The 22,284-nt window shown below is 30.7% G+C and overlaps 3 protein-coding genes and 1 non-coding gene across 4 annotated transcripts; 1 reads left to right on the top strand and 3 right to left on the bottom strand.

The window, feature by feature from the left end:
- Positions 1–13: 13 nt before the first annotated feature.
- On the bottom strand, positions 14–2,215 carry LOC114075373 (nodulin-26-like). The gene is made up of 5 exons (XM_027913832.1): positions 2,090–2,215; positions 1,294–1,512; positions 702–908; positions 563–624; positions 14–224 (listed from the first exon to the last, which is right to left on the bottom strand). Exons 1-5 carry the CDS (start codon positions 2,213–2,215, stop codon positions 56–58), a joined length of 783 nt encoding a protein of 260 aa, XP_027769633.1. The 3' UTR covers positions 14–55.
- Positions 2,216–2,971: 756 nt separating this feature from the next.
- TRNAM-CAU lies at positions 2,972–3,056 on the bottom strand. Its single transcript is given in 2 exon segments — positions 2,972–3,007; positions 3,019–3,056. It is a non-coding gene; the product is annotated as a tRNA-Met (tRNA).
- A 9,171-nt stretch (positions 3,057–12,227) lies between these two features.
- LOC107006020 (7-deoxyloganetin glucosyltransferase-like) lies at positions 12,228–14,075 on the bottom strand. Its single transcript, XM_015204657.2, has 2 exons — positions 13,465–14,075; positions 12,228–13,284 (listed from the first exon to the last, which is right to left on the bottom strand). Exons 1-2 carry the CDS (start codon positions 13,985–13,987, stop codon positions 12,347–12,349), a joined length of 1,461 nt encoding a protein of 486 aa, XP_015060143.1. The 5' UTR covers positions 13,988–14,075; the 3' UTR covers positions 12,228–12,346.
- Positions 14,076–18,618: 4,543 nt separating this feature from the next.
- Positions 18,619–20,316, top strand: LOC107006021 (7-deoxyloganetin glucosyltransferase-like). The gene is made up of 2 exons (XM_015204658.2): positions 18,619–19,186; positions 19,284–20,316. Exons 1-2 carry the CDS (start codon positions 18,664–18,666, stop codon positions 20,219–20,221), a joined length of 1,461 nt encoding a protein of 486 aa, XP_015060144.1. The 5' UTR covers positions 18,619–18,663; the 3' UTR covers positions 20,222–20,316.
- Positions 20,317–22,284: the final 1,968 nt, after the last annotated feature.

A 22,284-nucleotide genomic window follows, 5' to 3' on the forward strand; every position in this document is an offset into this window, starting at 1 on the left:
GTATTTTCTGGTGTTACATAATCTCCGACGTACTTGTTGGTATACATCTTATGCTTCAGATTTTCGTATTCTGCTTTGGTTGTCGGAGAAGGCTATATATCCCAGTTGCTGTCATGGCTCCAAGAATCGGGGCAATAACGAAGACCCATTGGTTCTTATAGACACCTGAGACTATTGCAGGGCCTAAACTTCTTGCTGGATTCATTGAAGCTCCAGTAATTGGCCTGCAGATATGAACTTTTAGTAAGTAACAAAATGTTATACTCTACATTGTTAGCAATTTCAAATCGGAACATCACACATCGATTAATCAAAGAGAGATTCAACAACGAAAAGAAAGATCAATTCGTTGGGATCTTTCCTTTTTACAACAGAACGAAAAGAGATAGAATCAAGTATAGGAAAGCAGGATAAGTTACTCATCCTAGACTTTTCATAGTCAAGAATTTACGTTGCTCAGATTCTTCAAAAATAGTTTGTCTGTCGGATCCTTCAAAAGCTACGTAGCTTTGGAGGATCCGACACGGGTGCAACAACATTACAAGTACATCAATGATTTTACCCTGCAATAAGGACTTCAAACACTAATGTCACTCCAATTGCAACTCCAGCTACCTCTTTGGTCTGCATTTGAAGATAGTAAACTGATTAGGAGGACACTCTAGTTGATTAAATTGACGAAATATTCACGAAAAACGTACCGCTTGATCGTCAGTAGCAGCTCCACAGATCACAAACATCAAAATGAGAGTCATTAAGAACTCCCAAAATATAGCTTCAAAATCAGTGACTGGACTTTTGTACTGAGTTAACATTGGTAGTATGTCACCTTGATGATTAAATAACACTCTCAAGGTAAGACTTGCAAGTGTAGAGCCCAAGAATTGAGGTAGTACATACATAGGCACCTGCAAGAATCGGGGGCGGAAGTAGGGTTTAAGTTACTAGTTCGACAGAATCCAATAACTTTGGCCCGAACCTTGTATATGTGTTGATAAATCTCCTAAATATGTACAAAACTAAACATTAGAACCCTATACTTGCATTTGAGGTCACTATCCTACCATTCAAAACTCATAAAGTTCAAATCTTGGATCTGTGTCCGATCCATGTGCATATAACTGTTGGTACATTCTACATATTTTTAGTTTAACAACACAAAATTTGGAAGTCTTCGTCACTTGTTAAAGTTTTTGTTAAGTCAAAATCAGACAAACAAATTGAAACAGAAGGACTATCACAGTACTAAGTGTGAACTATTATCATCATTGGTGATTGATTATAAGTTCTTACTTGCATTAATGGTAGTTTTCGAGCTGCAGCAAAGGCAATGGTGACCGCAGGGTTGAAATGGGCGCCAGAGACATGACCTAGAGTGTATATTAGAGCCATCAATGATAAACCCCATGCCAATGCTATACCAACAATAGTGAGTGTCCTTTCTCTATCAACAAGAGCTGATCCACAACCCACAAATATGAAAATATAGGTTCCCACCAGCTCAGCTATAATCTGCATAATGGCGCGATTAAACATGAAATGAAACAAATTGTTACTAGCAAGCGTTATAACAAGAGCTTGTAGGCAGAAGCGAATACAGAATCTAGAGTCAATGAGTTCAGAATCTACTTAATTTTGCGACTAAAAATGAATCCAACAAGAGCTTGTAGGCAGAGGAAAATATGTAATCTAGAGTCAATGAGTTCAGAATCTACTTAATTTTGCAACTAAAAATGAATCCAACAAGAGCTTGTAGGCAGAGGAAAATACGTAATCTAGAGTCAATAAGTTCAAAATGAATGTACTTTATAATTATACATATATGTTTTAATCTATACGTTCGTACATACTCTGCCTATTAGTTCACCGTGACCAACATAACATGAACTTGTAGGCAGAGGAGAGTCGGTGAGTTCAGAATGAATATACTTCATAAATTATACATAAATGTTTTAATCTATACGTTCATACACACTCTACCTATTAGTACATCGTGACCAACATAACATGAGCTAGTAGATAGAGGCAAATACGTAATCTAGAGTCAGTGAGTTCAAAATGAATATACTTTATAATTATACGTAGCTACCTTTTGGAAAGCAGATAGGAAAGGACTCTGAATAGTTCCATGTTTTCCTTCTTCAATGCTTGAAAAATCATCAACTATTCCATTTTTAGATGAATTTGTAGAGATTATAGAAGTTATGCTGGCCATTTATTTCAAGTTTAAGGGTAGCTTATTAGTTATTACCAATATTACTCTTGGCTCTTTATAGTGTGTGGAATTTGACTAGGCACAAAGACATTATCCCTAGATATAATTCTTGATGTGACATAGAAAAAGAATATAGTCGCACTCAGTAACTTTTGTTCAAATATAATAGTATATTTATATTAAGAAATTTATTGAATATGTATAAATATTGCGTTTAGAATTCAGTTATCAATACTTGAAATCATCGTTATAAAATTGTAACTCATAAAGCTAAAATTTTGACTTCACCTCTGATCGATTATAGCGAAGTGTAAAGATGAACTTAAAGATACTTTTGGGAACCATTCTTAATGTTTTAAAAAATTGTGTGCCGAATTTTAATGATGTTACATTTTGTTTTTATTCTTATAAGGACAAATATTTATTACAAAATCTATTCTTATAAGGACAAATATTTTATTAAAAAATTGTGTAATTCTATTGTTTGTTCCAAGCCGGCACTTGTTGGAAGATAGAAATATATTTTGAAGAAGTCTTAGTATTAAAAAAAGTCTATTACGATTAAGTCGAAAAGAAAAATCTCTAAAGATTTTTATAATATATGGAAGTATCGATTTATTTTCGTAAATTCATTCAATTTAAATACAACATGAACAATATACGTCAGATCTCGATCTCAAAATTTTATTTTATTAATAAATAGAATAATGTTTCGATGTTATTTTTTTAAAAAAAAAAATACTAGAAAAAGTTTAATGGGGTGAGAGAGGCTCGAACTCTCGACCTCAGGATTACTCAGAAGCTATGAGACCTACGCGCTAGCCAACTGCGCCACCACCCCTTTGATACTTTCGATTCTGCTATTCATAATAATACCAAATAAAGGGTCATTTGATACGTAGAGTTACGCAGGTATTAATAATTCATGAATTAATTTTGAGAAATGTAAGTATAATTCTATGCAATGATTCATCTTGCATGATTTAGATATTTATGTATTAACAATCTCATCTTCTATTCTACATAACATTATACAGAGAATTACGTGTATTAATTATGTGTGTCTTTAAATTACAAACCAAACACCCGTATTAATTTTACGTATAATCCTAGCCAACTATCAAATATGATATATTAATCATACAAAATCTAATATATATATAATATTTCTCCTAACTAGTTAACAAACAACCACAAAATTATTTTTATGAAACAACCAATTTTTTGTATAATTAATGTTATTAATGGACCTAAACCAATATTAACAAATGGGCCACAGGAGTTTGGTAGAACAATTTGGGTTATGCATGGTAGGTTATTATTAAATTCTTTTTTTATCAGATTAGTAATTAAGGCTTATCAAAGGGATTTATTATTGTAAAAATTAGGCTAATCACATACTCTAAAGTATAACTATTTTCAAAAATCCCTTTTTTAGAGTAATTTGAATACTTAATAAAATATAGAGATACTTAATTAAAAGCGACGGATACTTTAATAATTAGTTTTTCGTTAACAATTACGGCGCAAAAAATGGGTAACAATTATCACATGATTCACATTAACATTTAGCAAAATTAGCATATAATATGCATAAACATCTAACTAATTTATTATATTATTGAATTTCAAGATAGTGAAAAATTCACATTGTGAATTGGATAAAAAAATGGATTTTGCATAAAAAAAATTCTGGAACGCATTTTGTGAAGATTCAAAGATGAATATTTCGATCTTGGTACGATATTCTGGAGTATGGGAAAGTGCTGTTATATATGAGCGATACAAAAATGATGGGATAGTGCTTGGGGAAAATATTTCGTTCATAAATCTTATTTCAACAAATTATTTATAATAAATGATCTGGCTGTATAAATAATGTGTACACCTTCAATACGTAGAATTAAAATCCATATTAAATGTACAAATGTAATCTAACATATTATAACATATTACTTATCAATTACTATTAAATATCATCAATTATTCCTAGTCCACTTTATCATAAGACATGATTTTAAAAGCAACTCAAATAAGTCAATTTAAATTACCTCGTGTCTCAATATTCCACTGTAATAGTCATCGCAAATGATGGAAGGAAAAAAATCATATGACTAAATTAAAACAATGATAACTTGAAGAAATATCGTGTGAATAAATTAAAACAATATGCTAAACATATTAATATCACATTTGAACCCAAATCGATTTTGTACTTACCTAGGTTGTGTTCAACACTTTGTTATTTTTAATTCAAAATGAAACACGTTTTTATAACTTAAAATTAAGTCATAGAGATCAGATATACTGTTGTTTTTTTATTTATTTTTTCAACAAATGTCATTTTCTTTTATGTTGGTACAAACTCACTTGAGGATCATCAATTGTCGCGGATGAGACTGTTAGAGTTTTGAGTTTTGAGTATGAAAATTTTTTGATGGAAAACGCTAGTTTTGAATGAGTTCTGTCTGTCGGCACATATTCAAATTATTCAGATTTCAATATAAATATCAGACATTAAATAGAATCATCGAAACTAAAGAAGAAATCACTTCAAATAAATTTGGTCTCATTTGAATTTGAAAACAAGGAAAAGCTAGTAATACTTTCTTGTGTTTTGTTTCAAAATCAGGTGGAAAATTCAGATTTAATATAATTTATTTTCAGTTTTTTCTTAGTCAATTGCCATAAGCAAAATAGTTTTTCCCCGTTTTACACAAGACCTACAAAGTTTATGCTCTATGTGGCATATCTGATATGTCCTACTAAAATAATATTTTACAAATTCATTCATAATTTAGGACAATGATCACAAATAGTTCATCAAAATACTAAATTGCTTAACAAAAATATATGTGATAATATTACTTGTTTCTACTCATCAATAGTAAAGTTAAAAATTCGTTAAAAATTAACGGATATTCACGAAAAATTTGGATAAAAAAGACCGCCAGAATTCCGGATGACTAAAAATTCATGAAATATAGTACACAAAAATCGGTAAATTGGGATATACCTGCTTCGGGGCTCGTTTGACCTTGAAAATGGGTCGTTTTGGCCGTCAGGGTCAACTGACTCCATAACTAACGTCTTAACGGACGTCCACGAAAAATATGGGCAAAAAAGACGTTGAAATTCCGGATCACCAAAAATCTATGGACTATATAGCACAGGGAAATCGTAAAATAAAGGGTTTACCTGATTCGAGGATCGTTTGACCTTCAAAATGGACCGTTTTGGCCGTCAGGTCTAACTGGCTCTCCATAGCTAACGTCTTAACGGCTGTCCACAAGAAATTTGGACAAAAAAAACATCAAAATTCTGGATCGTAAAAAAAGATTGTGAACTATAGCACACAAAAATTGATAAAATTAGGAGTTTACCTGCTCCGGGACTCATTTGTAACATTTTAATGGACGTTCACGAAAAATTTGGGCAAACAAGACGTCGAAATTCTAGATCACCAAAAATCAATTGACTATAATAGTACAAAAAAATTGACAAAATGGAGTATACCTGCTTCAGAACTCGTTTGATCTTGAAAATGGGTCATTTTGACTGTCAGAGCCAACTGGCTCCAAACCTAACGTCTTAACAGACGTCCACAGAAAATTTGGGCGAAAAAGACGTCGAATTCTGGATAACCAAAAATTCATGGATTATAGGACACGAAAATTGGCAAATTTGGGGGTTTATCTGCTTCGAGACTCGTTTGACCTTGAAATATATCGTTTTGGACGTCAGGGCCAACTGGCTCCATAGCGAAAGTCTTAACGAAGTCCACAAAAAATTTAGGAAAAAAAAAACGTCGAAATTTTGAATCACCAAAAAATTTGTGGACTATAGCACACGAAAATCGGCAAAATGAGGGGATTACCTGCTCAGGGGCTTGTTTGAACTTTAAAATGGTCCGTTTAGGACATTAGAGTCAACTAACTCCATAGATGACATCTTAAAAACCGTCTACGAAAAATTTGGACAAAAAAAGTCAGAATTTCAGATCACCAAAAATCCATGACAATAATACATGAATAAGCAAAATAGGGTATACCTACTTCGGGCTCGTTTGACCGTCATGGCCAACTGGCTCCATAGCTAACGTCTTAACAGACGTCCATAAAAAGTTTGGCAAAAAAGACGTCGGAATTCTGGATCGCCCAAAATCCATAGACTATAACACATGAAAATTGGCAAAATTGGGTTTACCTGTTTTGGAGCTCGTTTGACCTTTCAAAATGGGTCGTTTTGATCGTCAGGACCAATTGAATCCATAAATTAACGTCTTAACGGACGTCTACAAAAAATTTGGACAAAAAAAACGTCGAATTTTTGGATCACAAAAAAAAATCATTGTCTATAGAACAAGAAAATCGGCAAAGTGAAGTATACCTGCTTGGGGGCTCATTTGACCTTGAAAATAGGTCGTTTTAGCCTTTAGGGCCAACTGGATCCATAGCTAACGTCTTAAGGGACATCCACGAAAAATTTGAGCGAAAAAACTCTGGAATTCTGGATCACCAAAAATTCATGAATTATAGCACACGAAAATTGACAAAATAAGGAGTTTACATGCTTTGGAGCTCGTTTGACCTTCAAAAAAGGTCGTTTTGACCGTTAGAGTCAACTTGCTCCATAACTACGTCTTAATAGACATCCACAAAAGAATTGGAAAAAAAAATTTCGAAATTCTTGATCACCAAAAAAGATCGTGGACTATAACACTCGAAAATTAGCAAAATGAGGGGTTTACCTACTCAGGGGCTCGTTTGACCTTCAAAATGGTTTGTTTTGGCCGTCAGGGCCAACTTGCTCCATCGATAACGTCTTAACGGACGTCCACAAAAAATTTGGACAAAAAAGACGTCGGAATTTTGAATCACCAAAAACTCATAGACTATATAGTACACGAAAATTGGCAAAATAGGGTATACCTGCTTCAGGACTCGTTTCACCTTGAAAATGGGTTGGTTTAGCCGTCAGGACCTACTGGCTCCATAACTCACATCTTAACAGACGTTCGTTAAAATTTTGGGCAAAAAGACGTAATTGCGAATAACTAATAATTCATGGACTATAGCACATGAAAATTGAAATTTGGGGGATTTACCCGCTTCGGAGCTCATTTGACCTTAAAAATGGGTCATTTTGATCGTCGGGGCCAACTAGTTCCATAGCTAACATCGGAAAGAACGTCCACCAATATTTGGTCAAAAAATACATCAGAATTCTTGATCATCGAAAATGATTGTGGACTATAGCACACGAAAATTGATAAAATGAGGGGTTTACCTATACTAAGGCTTGTTTGACCTTCAAAATGGTCATTTTGGCCGTTATGAACAATTGACTCCATAGATTACATCTTAACGAATGTTCATGAAAAAATTGGGCAAAAATCACGTCAAAATTTTGAATCACCAAAAAATCATGGACTATAGTTCACACAAATTGACAAAAAATGGGATATACTTGCTTCGAGGCTCGTTTGACCTAGAATATGGGCCGTTTTAGCCATCAGAGCCATCTGACTCAATAACTAAAGTCTTAACAGATATCCATAAGAATTTTGCAAAAAAGATGTCAAAAAAATTCTAGATCACCAAAAATCTATGGACAAAAACGCAAGAAAATCAGCAAAATGGGGGGTTTACCTTCTTTAGGGCTCGTTTGACCTTGAAAATAGGTCGTTTGACTATCAAGGCCAACTAGCTCTATTAATAACCTCTTAGCGGGCATCCACGAAAAATTTAGACAAAAAATAAGTCGAAATTTTGGATCATCAAAAATTCATGGACTATAATATACGAAAATTGGTAAAATAGGGCATACCTTCTTCGAAACTTGTTTTAACTTGAAAATGAGTCATTTTTTCGTGAAGGCCAACTGACTACATAGCTAACGTCTTAATAGACGTCCATGACAAATTTGGGCAAAAAAGACGTCGAAATTTCAGATCACCAAAAATCAATGGACTATAGCACACAAAAATCATCAAAATGGAGGGTTTTACTTGGTTTAGGGTTGGTTTGACCTTCTTAATGGGTCGTTTTGGCGTCAGGGCTAACATGATCCATAGCTAACATCTTAATAAATGTCTACAAAATAATTTATCAAAAAAGACGTCGAAATTTATAGATCACCAAAAAAGATCGTGGACTATGGCACATGAAAATCGACAAAATGAGGGGCTACCAGCTCCGGGACCCGTTTGACCTTCAAAATGGTATGTATTGGCCGTCAGGGCCAACTTCCTCCAGAGATAACGTCTTAATGGACGTCCACAAAAAAATTAGACAAAAATAATGTCGGAATTATAGATCACCAAAATTTCATGGATTATAGTAAACGAAAATCAGAAAAATGGGGTATACGTGCTTCAGGGCTTTGTTTGACCTTGAAATCGGACCATTTTGTCCGTCAGGGCCAATTGGCTCCATAGCTAACATCTTAACGGACTTGGCAAAAAACACGTAGAAATTCTATATTACCCAAAATTCATGGACTATAGAGTGCGAAAATAAAAAAAAAGGGTTAACCTGCTTCGGGGCTTGTTTGACCTTCAAAATGGATTGTTTTGACCATTACGTCAACTGGCTCAATAATTAACATCTTAACGAGCGTCCACAAAAAATTTGAAAAAAAAAAGACGTCGAAATTTTGGATCACCAAAAAAGATCATGGATATAGCACACGAAAAGCAGCAAAACAAGAGGTTTACATGCTCTGGGGCTCGTTGGACCTTGAAAATGAGTGGCTATAGGACACGTAAAGCAGTAAAAACTGGCTCTATAGCTAATGTCTTAACGCACGTCAACGAATAATTTTGATAAAAATGACATTAGAATTCTGGATCATCAAAAAAGATGGTAAACTATAGCACACAAAAATTGACAAAATGGGGGATTTGCCTACTCCGAGGCTTGTTTGACCTTGTAAATGGGTCATTTTGACCGTCACGGCTAATTGTCTCCATAGCTAAGGTCTTCATGGACATACATAAAAAATTTCGATGAAAATGACATAGAAATTAAAGATCACCAAAAAATATGGTGAACTATAGCACATGAAAATCGGTAAAATGGGAGGCTTGTCTCCTCCTAGCTCGCTGACCTTGAAAATGGGCTTTTTTGGCCAAGGTCAACTGGCTCCATATCTAAGGTATTAATGGACGTCCACGAAAAATTTTGACAAAAATGACGTTGGAATTTCAGATCACCAAAAAAGATGGTGAACTATATCAAATGAAAATCCATAAAATTGAAATTTGCCTGCTCCAGAGCTCGTTTGACCTTAAAAATGACTCATTTTTGCCGTGATCGAAATGTTTAAATGTTGATTTGAAATCAAACTTGATATCACGAGTAACATGTTCAAACGAAAGCTTATAAATGTCAATAATATAAAAATAAAGCATGAATATGTAAATGTAGCAAAGTCTCGTACTTGTATAAGACCATTTTTAAAAAGAGCTTGAATAGTTCCTTTCTCGTATAGATTGAATATTTATTGACTAAGTGCCACCGAGACAAAAAGAATTATGTTGAATTGATGATTTAGTCAAAGAGAGAACAAGAATCCAATACACATAGATGTATTTTCTCTGTCTTACCCTTTATATTTAGCATAAAATAAAGAGGAAGAATATAGAGTTATCGAGAGCTTTAGTGAGACTCTTAAGAACCAAACAACCCCTAAAAATTATAAAACTATTAGTTATATATTGGCCAATAAAAAAATATCATGTGTATTATATAATTATTCAGTTTTTTTAACTATTTCATGCGTTTTTACGAGAGTGAGTACACTCACTTTGCCACGTAAGCTCTTAGGGTGATATTTAATCACTTCAAATTTGTTAAGAGGGGTATTAAAACGCCCATATAATTAAAGTACTAAAGTAAGTTTTGATGACAAGTTCAGGGGGATTTGATATATTTTCTCATATAATTATTGTGTCTTGTTTGATTGTCATGTTTGGAATAACTTATCTCACTATTTATATTATAGTGATGAAATTAATTATTATCTCATATACATGATGGATAACTTATCCCAGAATAACTAATCATGAGTAACTCGTTCCCAACTAAACGACGCCTAAGTCCGTGACACTTTGCTTCTTTTTTTTTTTTTGCAAATTTGTTACCGAGAAATAGTAAATAGGAAAAGGAATTACAAGGTGGAAAATCAATCACTTGTCAATAAGATATAAGTTTAGATTTTTTTTTCTTACAGAAATGGATACAAGATTATAAGATGAAAAATTAAACCCTCACTAATAAGGTAAAAATTCAAATAGTCAAATCCTTTGATATTAAGATTATATTTTCCAATCTCTTTTTCAGAAATAAAAATTATGATTTAAAAATAAAGAAACATATTTTGCTTAGAATAATCTATAAATTATTCAGAAACATATTTTACTTAGAACACGCTACAAATTAAATATATAATTACTTTCCGTCTATACTATAGTGATGGTGGTCATCTTGATTTGAATCTGTTTATTTATAGGTAGTTAGATTGAAAATAAAACAAATAGTTTATGTTTCCTTCGAGATAATGCAAAAGAAAATGACAGGGCACAAATAAAATATTTTGTTTCGACGTATATTTAAATTTAATTTGACTTTAATACGTACGTATATTATCTAAATGCGGCACGACATTTTGGTCTATACGTACAAAAATGGAGTCCATTGCCGATGCATGCCGATTTGTTTTTCTAAATAGTAACAAAATACTAACACCATTTTTATCTTTAATTCGAAAATAAAATATAACTTTTAATTAAAAAAAATAATATATTATCATTAAAGTGGAGTTTTTTTCTTTTGATATAAATAGATCCAAATTAATTAAATCTCAAACCAAGTATCAAATTCCAAGTAAAAAGAAAATGCAAAATCATTGATATTCATGAAACTTATAAAGTGGAGACTATTCCTTTAATTTCAATTTAGGTGCCAAATTTTAACTTAATACAAAATTAACATAAAAAGGGCTTTCAAATTATATTATAAAGTATTATCAAGTTGTTTGTGTTTTGTGAGAATAAAAAAATATCATGAAAACAGTGAAAGATACCCCTTTTTGAATATGTAACGTGAATGTGATATTTTGTTGAGCCCAATATCACGTGACATATCATTTCACCAACTCCGTTTTAATATAGTTAATACAATCCGTTCAATAATAAATTGTACTATATTAAAAAATAATTATTTAATAATGTTTGTTCGATTTTAAAAAATCAAGAGATAATTTATTTATTTTTTGTGTCCATTTTATTCTTTGCTATCAAATATTTGTACGTCATTTAATACATTACTCAAAATGTTAAATTTAATAAAATCAAAAGAATAATATGTTAAAATTACCTTTATTATTCGTTAAATTAATAATAAACAATTATTATTAGATAAAAAGAAAAAAAAGTATATTGTAACTTTTCTTATATTAATATTTTAATAAATTAAGAAAAAATAAATTTATTTTACCCATTATATCATTAACTAATTACTTTGAAAAAGAGAAAAAGATTTAAAAAATTTGATTTTTAATTTACTCACTTCATAATTAGTGGTGGTAAAATAATAAATTCACTATGTCAATTATTATAATAAGTAATACTCATTGTTCCTAATTTTTTAATTTACTTATTTTATACTTAACAGGTGTGTCAATTCAAAAATGAATGAATAATTAGAAACGATGAGTATTATTTATCATTATCAATTTAAATGTTGATGTGTGAAATATTTTATTTTACTTTGATATTTTATTTTATTTTATTAGTATATGGGTTGTCAATTTCACCAAACAAATAATAGAATGGCCGTTGATGTTTGCTGGGATTGGCTCCACGATCCAGATATATAAATGCAGATTCACCCAACTCTCCATAAATAATTTAAATGACACTCTGGAATTGTGTCGGTCACATGTAACATATTTGATCAAACGCATATATTTTTAAAAAATATATATTAAATACTTTTGATCTTAAATATATCGTAAATACATGTTTTATTTAAATTACCGTTATTATTATGAAAACGAACTATAGTATGACCAACTCTTATTACAAGAACACATTAAAAAAAATAAAATTAAAAACATATTATAAACTTAATGTTTGGATGCAAGAAGAACATCATTGATCACTTTGTCAATGTTCCCATAAGATGATCCTGTTGATTTTTGAGCTGATATTTCAGCTAATTTTTTCCATTCCATTGCCTTTTTCTTCATTTCTTTGCCTTTTTCACCAACCATTAATTCCCTAACAAGGCTTTCCACTTCATCCCTTTTCACATTATTATCAATTTCCATTCCAATACCCCATTTAGTCTCACTAAACCAACAATTTGTTTGTTGTTCCGCGAAAAACGGCCAACATAACATAGGCACCCCACTAGTAATGCTCTCCAGAGTCGAATTCCATCCACTATGAGTCAGGAACCCTCCTATAGCCGGATGGTTAAGAACTTCTTCTTGTGAGCACCAACTCGCAAGCATTCCCCTGTTTTTAGTTTCTTCCACGAATTCAGGTGGAAGAATCGATTCATAACCCGATACAATATCGGGTCTTATGATCCATAAAAACTCTTGTTGACTATTTGCAAGTCCCCAAGCAAATTCAATAAGTTGATCAGGAGTCATAACAGTAATACTTCCATAGTTTACATAAACAACAGAGTTTGGTTCTTTGGTGTCAAGCCATTGTATACACTCTGGCTCTTCTTTCCACAGACTCGACCCAAGCCCCTTCAAATTCTCGTCATCAACATGTTTGACGAGTAAATGCAAGGGGCCTATTGGGTAGACAGGTGGAAGGAGAGTCCGGAGTGATTCAAGAACTTCACTCTCTAGTGTCTCAAATGTATTGAGAATAATCGCGGAGGCATTTTTCGCTCTCTCTGTTTCTTGAAGAACAAATTTAATCATGTATTCCTCTGGATTCGTAGTTCTCAAAAAACTTGGAAGATCCCTTAAACGTACATCTTTCATCCCTGGTATAAAATCCAATGGCTTCTCTACATGTCCATTTGTAAAGTAACTTTCATCTACAATAATCCAAAAATCGAAAGAAAAAAAAAACGGTTAAAACATCAAAAACATCTAATTTCTTTTCATTTTGATACGTAACATAAATTTAGCGCAATACATCAATAATATCATATTCAAATCTTAGGCCTCTTATTAATATTTAAGTTTACTGAGCTTCTCGGTGTTTATAACATTACCTTTAAGTGGAGCATATCCTTTTTCGATAACAGTGGAATAATGCATGTAACCTAAGAAACCACAAGCACTAGTTGTCCAAAACAGAACTTCAGGGACACCAATTTCTTGAGCAGCAGCTAATGTAAAGCTCATAACACCATCGGAGACGATGCACGTGACAGGTGGCACGTTCGAGGTGTTACTAGTCCCATTGAGCATTGCAAGTAGATCTCTAAAAGGAGCTAAACAAGTTTCAGTTGTGGATTTACATAGAGAAGGAATGTCTTGTGTTGCATCAGCATCACAAGTTGGGAGTCCATCAGGAATAGTCTCGAATCGGAACGACGATAGACCGTCGAGGGAATGGGGCCCACGAGACTTAAGAAGACGTCTATGGTTAAATTCAGTGTTGACAAAAGTTATGTGAAAGCCTTTGTGATGAAGAATTTTGGCTAATTTTAACATGGGATTAATATGGCCTTGGGCTGGATATGGTATACAAACTGCATGTGGTTTATTTATTTCAGTACTAATTGAACCCATAATTTAAATTTCTCTAAAAAAAAAAATTTCTCAAAAGGGAAATGAAATGAAGGTTTTTTTAGTATGATTTTGGTAAGGAAGATTGAAGAAAATGGAGATATTTATAGATAGTAAAGTACCAAAAAAGATGAAGACAAAATAGTGTTACAAAATGGGAAAACTCTGCAATTTGATTTGTGATAGGCTGGAAGGTAGGTATGAAAGTCAAATATGACTTACTATACTTATATTATATAGTTTTATTATGCATTATTGGTAGGATACCATATCTCTTAAGTAATAATATTTGTCATGCAATGCATCATATATGTGGCTTGAAATATTGTAGAAGTTATGAAGATGATGATATAATAGTGTTAAAAATATTTTGTCTTCTTTTTATGGAGTAGAGACTTTTATCGTTGTTCTTCTATAATCATTCGTATTTATAATTTTAAAATCGGAGGTGGAGATTGTTTACGGCTATTTGAACAACTCTTCCTACCAACAATATATGTAATAACTTTTTTTAGATTAAAAAATTAATAACTAAATTATTAATTTAATAACATGTGCAATAATTTTACAACGTTAACTTTTAGGTTTTTAAAAATATTATGTAAATAAAATTAAAGGGAAAATGTTCAAATATTTTGTCAAATTTTGAGAAAAGATTCATTTGTGATATTCAGTAAAAATTTAACTTATCTATGCTAATTTTATTTGAGAAAAAGCTTAATAATATAATTATTTTGAGAAAATATTCATCTAAATTTGACTTATCTATATTATTTTAATTAAAAATAATAACATAAATAAATTTTTTTAAAAATTAGACTAAGTTTTAGTTTTTCTCATGAAATTAATTTTTCAAAAAGGGAGGAAAAACAAAAGGGAAAAGGGTCTGATATACCCCTCAACTTTATTATTTGGAGCTGATATACCCCTCGTTATAAAAGTGGCTCATATATCCCTTACCGTTATACAAACGGCTCACATATATCCCTGCCGTTACAAAATGGTTCACATATACCCTTCATTTAACGGAAGTTAAAAAAATTAGTTTTAAATCTATATTTATTACTTCTAATTTTTTTAAAAAAATTATTTAGTGGTATATATGATTCTTCTATCAAAGTTTAAGGTATATTTTAATTTTTTTCATTCATAAATTATTTTTTGACTTCTTTTATTATAATTATTTGAGTTTGTTATTCTTATTTTGTTTTTTTCTTTCATTCCTTAGTTTAAAGAAAAAAATTAAACTATTTTTTTTTTTGTGTATTGTAATTTAATTTCGTATTCGAAGAAAAAATTTAGTCATCTACAATAAGTTTACAAGAATATTAGTGAAACATAAATAAATTTGATTATCAAAATAATAATTATAAATTAGTCATTATTGAAACAAAAAAAAGTCAAAAAATATGTTTGACGAGGATTAAATTTACTCATATGGGATTATATTTTTTAGAAAAAATAATAAAAATTTAGATTAAAATTATTTTTTTTTCATTTACGTTAAAGGAATAGGATATATGTGAGCCATTTATTGACAAGTAGGGGTATATATGAGTCACTTTCACAACAAGGGATATATCAGCTCTAAATGACAAAGTTGAGCCATATATGAGACCTTTTTCCCAAAACAAAAATTGAGGCAAAGATATATACAAATTGTCTCCACTTGTCTTTCAACATGTTCGTGGGGACGCTGCGTGTATACATCAACTACTCCACANCACACACACACCCCCCCCCCCTCTGTTTCGGTTCAATATTATGTTTTTCGAACGTTAATTTAATTAATTTATGAAATTTAAATATTAACTTAATATTTTAAATAAAATTTTCTAATATTTAGAAATTATATGAAAAATTTATAAAATATAATTTTGTATGTCCCTTGATTCTAAAAAAGAAAAATATGACAATTAAAAATGGAGAGAAATAGTACTAATATTCGAAAGCGCATTGNATATAAAGCATGCAAAATTATGAATGATAAAATAATATTTAAACATAAGGATCATCGCGTAGTTTTTTATTATTATTAATAGGCTATCGACAAGATATATTGTATTTCCATTCGAAAGGTATAGCACAAAAGGAACCAAACTTTACCTCTAAAATATATCACGAATTTCTAGGCAGTGAAAATGTTAATGCATAAAAAATGAGCAATTTTATTAGAGTTAATTGAATGTAAAATATGATATAATAATTCTTTTGAAAATGATAATAGCAATTTTAAAATTTCAATATGAAAATTTTTAGCTTCTCTTTTTTGAGCTACGATATTAGAAACAATAATAATAGATAAATTCATTTGTGACAAAAATATTATCCATAGGAAAACAAAAATAAAAAAAATAAATTAAAGATATTTATATCTCAATTAGATCATACGTTTGAAATTAGTACAATTCATAAGATAACTGGTACACATTAATATCGCAATATGGAACAAATTTGGTAAGAGTTATCATCAATTTCATAATAGAGATTCAAAATATAACAAAAAATAATAATTTTGTCTTATTTGTACAATATAATTATTTGTTTTTCTCCATCCCTTTCATTATATTGACATATATCGATTCTTCAATATCAACTAGTCCTAGTTGCCCACTTCTCTAACCACTCCTACCGATAATACCCTTCTAGTCCACACTTTTTTGGCCTATTAGACACTCCGATATTAATAAATGCATATTCATTCGATCAATCGTAGGCCTTGACGTTAGCTGGGAATGATTTTATGATATCTAGTTCGCATGTCATAATTGTCCTTTTTATATAAATAATTTCAATATCTAAAAATAGATTGTTTTCAAATTTTATTAATTTTATTTATGTAACAATATTTAATTAAATATAAATTTTAAAAATGACAAAAAGTTAAAGGCTTTCAATACTTATAATCTTAAAATAAGGTGAAAATTTTTGTGAGTATTATATTTTTTCTAAAGGTAACATGGTAAGTTTAGGTTTTATTTTTTCTGAATATATATTGTTATACTTTTTGAACATATGTTCTAAAAAGAAAAAAAGAGTGAAGGATATAATAGGGGAAATGGATTTATATATTTTAGTGTGAAGTTATTAATTAGAGTTGACAAAATTAGCCTATTAAATTGTAATTCTCTTTTTTCTTAATTTTTTCTATTTGATTCTTTCTAATCAACCCTTTTTTTATGATTCAAAATCATATAAAGACAAAATTTCTATTTAATATTTCTTTCAGATTTATCTAATCAGTATAATATAGATTAAAATATAACTTGACACAAGTTTTTGTCTGTAGGACTGCATAATAGTTCATTATTTATTTACTTGTTAATAAAACTTAAGAGTATTATTTTCTTCTCTGTTATGCAATATTATTAAGATTAAATAATCAACCTAACCTACTAGCTATAATTAAGTTGGAACACATTTTTGACAAATTAAATAGTTTACGGAAATGAATATATTACTCCAACTTAATTCTAAACCACCAATATACATATACATATAAAATTCAATTTTTTGGTTTTTTTTTTAATTTTTTTTAAAATCCGCAACCAAACAAAAAATAACCAAAAAAATTATTAATACAAACCAAAAATCCAAAAAATCAATCCAGATTAAGATTCAATTAGATTTTAATTTAATTTTCCATTTAATCCAAACAGTATTGTTCATCTAGTATTTCTAAGATACTTAGAACAAAACTTTGAAGAATTTGGTAAGAAACAACAAAGTTTAAAGAGTTTTCAAAATTATAAAATTAAAACTAGTTAAGAAAATAGAATCAGAAACAGATTAGAAATCATATGCAAAAAAATTTTCTCAAAGAAACAAAATCGAGCAAACTGAATGCACAATATCTTCTTAAGGAAGTTATTCCCCTCAACTATCCTAGGTTAATGCAATATATCCTCGCAACGATCTTACTCACCGGTGTATCGATATCTAAAATCACGGTGTCAACGAACGACTCAACTACAATAAAGTACACTTAGATTACAGATATAGTAATAATAAGTAGGAGAAGTCCAGAAAATTGATTCTTTTAAAATGAGAGGAAATCCCTCAATTTATAGAAAATAACGAGTTCTATGAAAAAGATTCTTATTATGCCTTATCGTAAAGGTCATAACGCTTTGAATAAATCACAATCTTTTAAAAATATCATAACTTTTCAGAAAAATCAAAATTTTTCATAAAAGTCATAAACTTTTCATAAAAATAACAATTTTTCATTTTCTATTCACAACTTTTAAAACTTAAAACCTAACAAACAGTGCATACATACCTCAAACTCACGACCCTCTCATAATTAAGTTGGAATCATCTTATTAATATTTTATAATTTTAATATATATAAATTTTAAAAGATTAGGTAGAATCTCGAAATAATTAAGAGGTTGACTAAAAAATAATATTCAATGGATGATTGTTCGAATCAATGATGCGTTGCAATTTGAATGACAATTTCTCTTTGAATAATCGCATTAATATAATATTATTACAATAATTTATACTATTATAATATTAGCAATAATGGTCTCATCTTTCTTTTACATTTTATTTTATTATATTTCCCATACATAAATATATCTATCTTCTTCAATCTTCCTTACCAAAATCCTTCATTTCATCTCATTTCCTTTACGAGAAATTTATTTATTTTATTTAGAGAGATTGAAAATATGAGTTCAAATAATGTTGAAATAAATAAACCACATGCAGTTTGTGTACCATATCCAGCCCAAGGCCATATTAATCCCATGTTAAAATTAGCCAAAATTCTTCATCACAAAGGCTTTCACATAACTTTTGTTAACACTGAATTTAACCATAGACGTTTTCTTAGGTCTCGTGGGCCCCATTCGCTCGACGGCCTTTTGTCGTTCCGATTCGTTACTATTCCTGATGGACTCCCACCTTCTGATGCTGATGCTACACAAGACATACCTTCTCTAAATGAATCAACAACTAATACTTGTTTAGGTCCCTTTAGGGAACTACTTGCAAAGCTCAATGGTACTAATAACACGTCGAACGTGCCACCTGTCACGTGCATCGTCTCCGATGGTATCATGAGCTTCACCTTAGCTGCTGCACAAGAAATTGGTGTCCCTGAAGTTCAGCTTTGGACAACTAGTGCTTGTGGTTTCTTAGGTTACATGCATTATACCACTCTTATTGAAAAAGGATATGCTCCACTTAAAGGTACGCATTGCATAGACAGTTCTCTATAAAACTAAATTTTAATAAGAGGCCTCAAATTGAAATAAATTTCGTATGTATCATTTTTTTTTCTATATAGATGTGAGTTATTTGACAAATGGATACCTAGAGACAACTTTGGATTGCATACCAGGCATGAAAGATGTACGTTTGAGGGATCTTCCAAGTTTTTTGAGAACTACAAATCCAGATGATTTCATGATCAAATTTGTTCTCCAAGAAACAGAGAGAGCGAGACAAGCTTCTGCGATTGTCATCAACACATTTGAGACACTAGAGAGTGAAGTTCTTGAATCACTCCGGACTCTCCTTCCACCGGTGTACCCAATCGGCCCCTTACATTTACTCGTCAAACATGTTGATGACGAGAATTTGAAGGGGCTTGGGTCGAGCCTATGGAAAGAAGAGCCAGAGTGTATACAATGGCTTGACACCAAAGAACCAAACTCTGTTGTTTATGTAAACTATGGAAGTATTACTGTTATGACTCCTGATCAACTTATTGAATTTGCTTGGGGACTTGCAAATAGTCAACAAGAGTTTTTATGGATCATAAGACCCGATATTGTATCGGGTTATGAATCGATTCTTCCACCCGAATTCGTGGAAGAAACTAAAAATAGGGGAATGCTTGCAAGTTGGTGCTCGCAAGAAGAAGTTCTTAACCATCCAGCAATAGGAGGATTTCTGACTCACAGTGGATGGAATTCGACTCTGGAAAGCATTACTAGTGGGGTGCCTATGTTATGTTGGCCGTTTTTCGCGGAACAACAAACAAATTGTTGGTTTAGTGAGACTAAATGGGGTATTGGAATGGAAATTGATAATAATGTGAAAAGGGATGAAGTGGAAAGCCTTGTTAGGGAATTAATGGTTGGTGAAAAAGGCAAAGAAATGAAGAAAAAGGCAATGGAATGGAAAAAATTAGCTGAAATTTCAGCTCAAAAACCAACAGGATCATCTTATATGAACATTGAAAAAGTGGTCAATGATGTTCTTCTTGTATCCAAACATTAAGTTAAATGTTTGTAATTTTATCAGTTGTTTTTCCTTCTTGTACAACACCGCTAGATGAAATCAGAGTTTAGACATGTAATTTCATGTTGATTCCATCTCATTATTTCATATCATAAGATGAAATTCATACTCTCCAAAAAATTATGATTTGGGATTCCATATCATGCTTAATGCAAAAAATGACTCACAAGTTTATATTTTGTTAAAACAATTTCACATTTACATATGCTAACCATTTATTTTATATGTAATAAAATTTATAATCACATCATTAGTTTTGAAAATTTATTATTGTCACCAACATAAAATTTATTATTACTTTAAATTTGGTGAATATAAATAATAAAGTAGGAATTGTTTTGCTGACTACAAATAACAACAGAGGGAGTAAATTTTTTTTTTGTTTTTTCAGAATGAAAAAGACTTCTTTTTTCGCTACACATATGAAAATGTATAAAACAATTTAATTTGAAAAAAGACAAAATTGGTGATGTATGTTTGATAATTACTACTTTCAGTATGTTTGATTTTAACACGAAATTAATGCACTGAAAATGTATAACTGCACACAAGTAAAACAAGGCAAGAACAATTATGATATTGACACACAAGTGAAAATTACAATGTCACATAATTATTTGTGAAATACCAAAGAACTGATATAATATTTATGGTCTATGAGCATGAGAGTATAGTTGCGGATGATATTGACCAACAAATGGCTCAAACCTCAAAGTAACAATGTTGGTTCGTCCTTGGTCATATGATTGAGAAATGCAAGTTCAACGTGAGAAGATTGTTCATGCTATATATAAAAGACTAGTAGAGTACAATTTATGTTCAATATTTTATTGTTGATTAAAGTTTAATCAATTAAAATTAGATGAAACAATTACTTAAATGGAGAATAAATAGTTTTGTAATAATATATTATGCAATTTTATAAATTTTTATTTATTTTGTAGATTGAATAAACAATTGAGGCTATTTTAATAGTTTTACAATTTATAAAATTCTTATGATATTCCAAAAATATATAACACAAAAGTTTCCTATCGATATCGCATGTCCAAACAAAATATCATTTTCATCTCATAATTTCATATTATGATATCATATCATAATTTTATATCATATGATCAATGGACCGAAGTATTTCATGTGCATCAATTTCAATTAGTAATAGTTGAAAAATGTGAAATAATACTAATTGAACTCCATTTATAGACTCCATGAATCCAAGACAACAGTCACCAATTTTTATTTTATTTTTATTTTTCACCAAGTATTTGGAGCTTATATTAGAGTTCTTATTAAATTCAGATCATACAACAAGGGTTATTTGAAGGTGTCATGTTTCTAATAAAATTTTCTCTATATCGAAAACTCAAGTACGAAATCTCTTATTAAAGATGAAACAATTTCACCATTATATCAATTAGAGAAAATGGTCTGATCCCCCACCTTTCAAATCTATACCCGAAATTTCAATTATACACTTCAACTTTACGATGTCCTATTACCACTGAAGTTCATATTTCTCTATTTTCTGCACGCTTAAATGCTGGCCTGTTATAGGAGGTGAGAACACCTCCTCTAGGCGCGTTAGAAGGTGAGAACACCTTAAATTTTGACGAAAATTTTCTCTTTCTCCAACAATCACCTTCCCGACTATTAAATAAATCATTATTTCTTCTTCCCCACCATCAACTCTTGTTCCTTTTATAAAAAAGATTCACGATTCTCTAAAAAAACAAGTAGGATTTAGTTATTTATATTCATTTCTACTTCAAATCTTGAATTTAGGGTTTGTAATCTACTCTAATTTCTTAGCGAAATTCATCAAAAATGACAAATGAAAACTTAGAAACCCTAAGGGATAAAGCAAAAACTCGAAATAAGAGATAAATAACTAACGTGTTATTACTAATTAATCAGTTGATAAACTATGAAAAGTTTGAAAATACACAGCAAAATCCTTCGATCATCAACCGAAATGCATATGCAAATGGAAAATAAGATGGAAAGGAGAAAGGATATTTTTTTGTGGGGGGGGGGGGGGG

The sequence above is a fragment of the Solanum pennellii genome, chromosome 12 (genome assembly GCF_001406875.1).
Source record: "Solanum pennellii chromosome 12, SPENNV200".
NCBI classification, from domain to species: Eukaryota; Viridiplantae; Streptophyta; class Magnoliopsida; order Solanales; family Solanaceae; genus Solanum; species Solanum pennellii.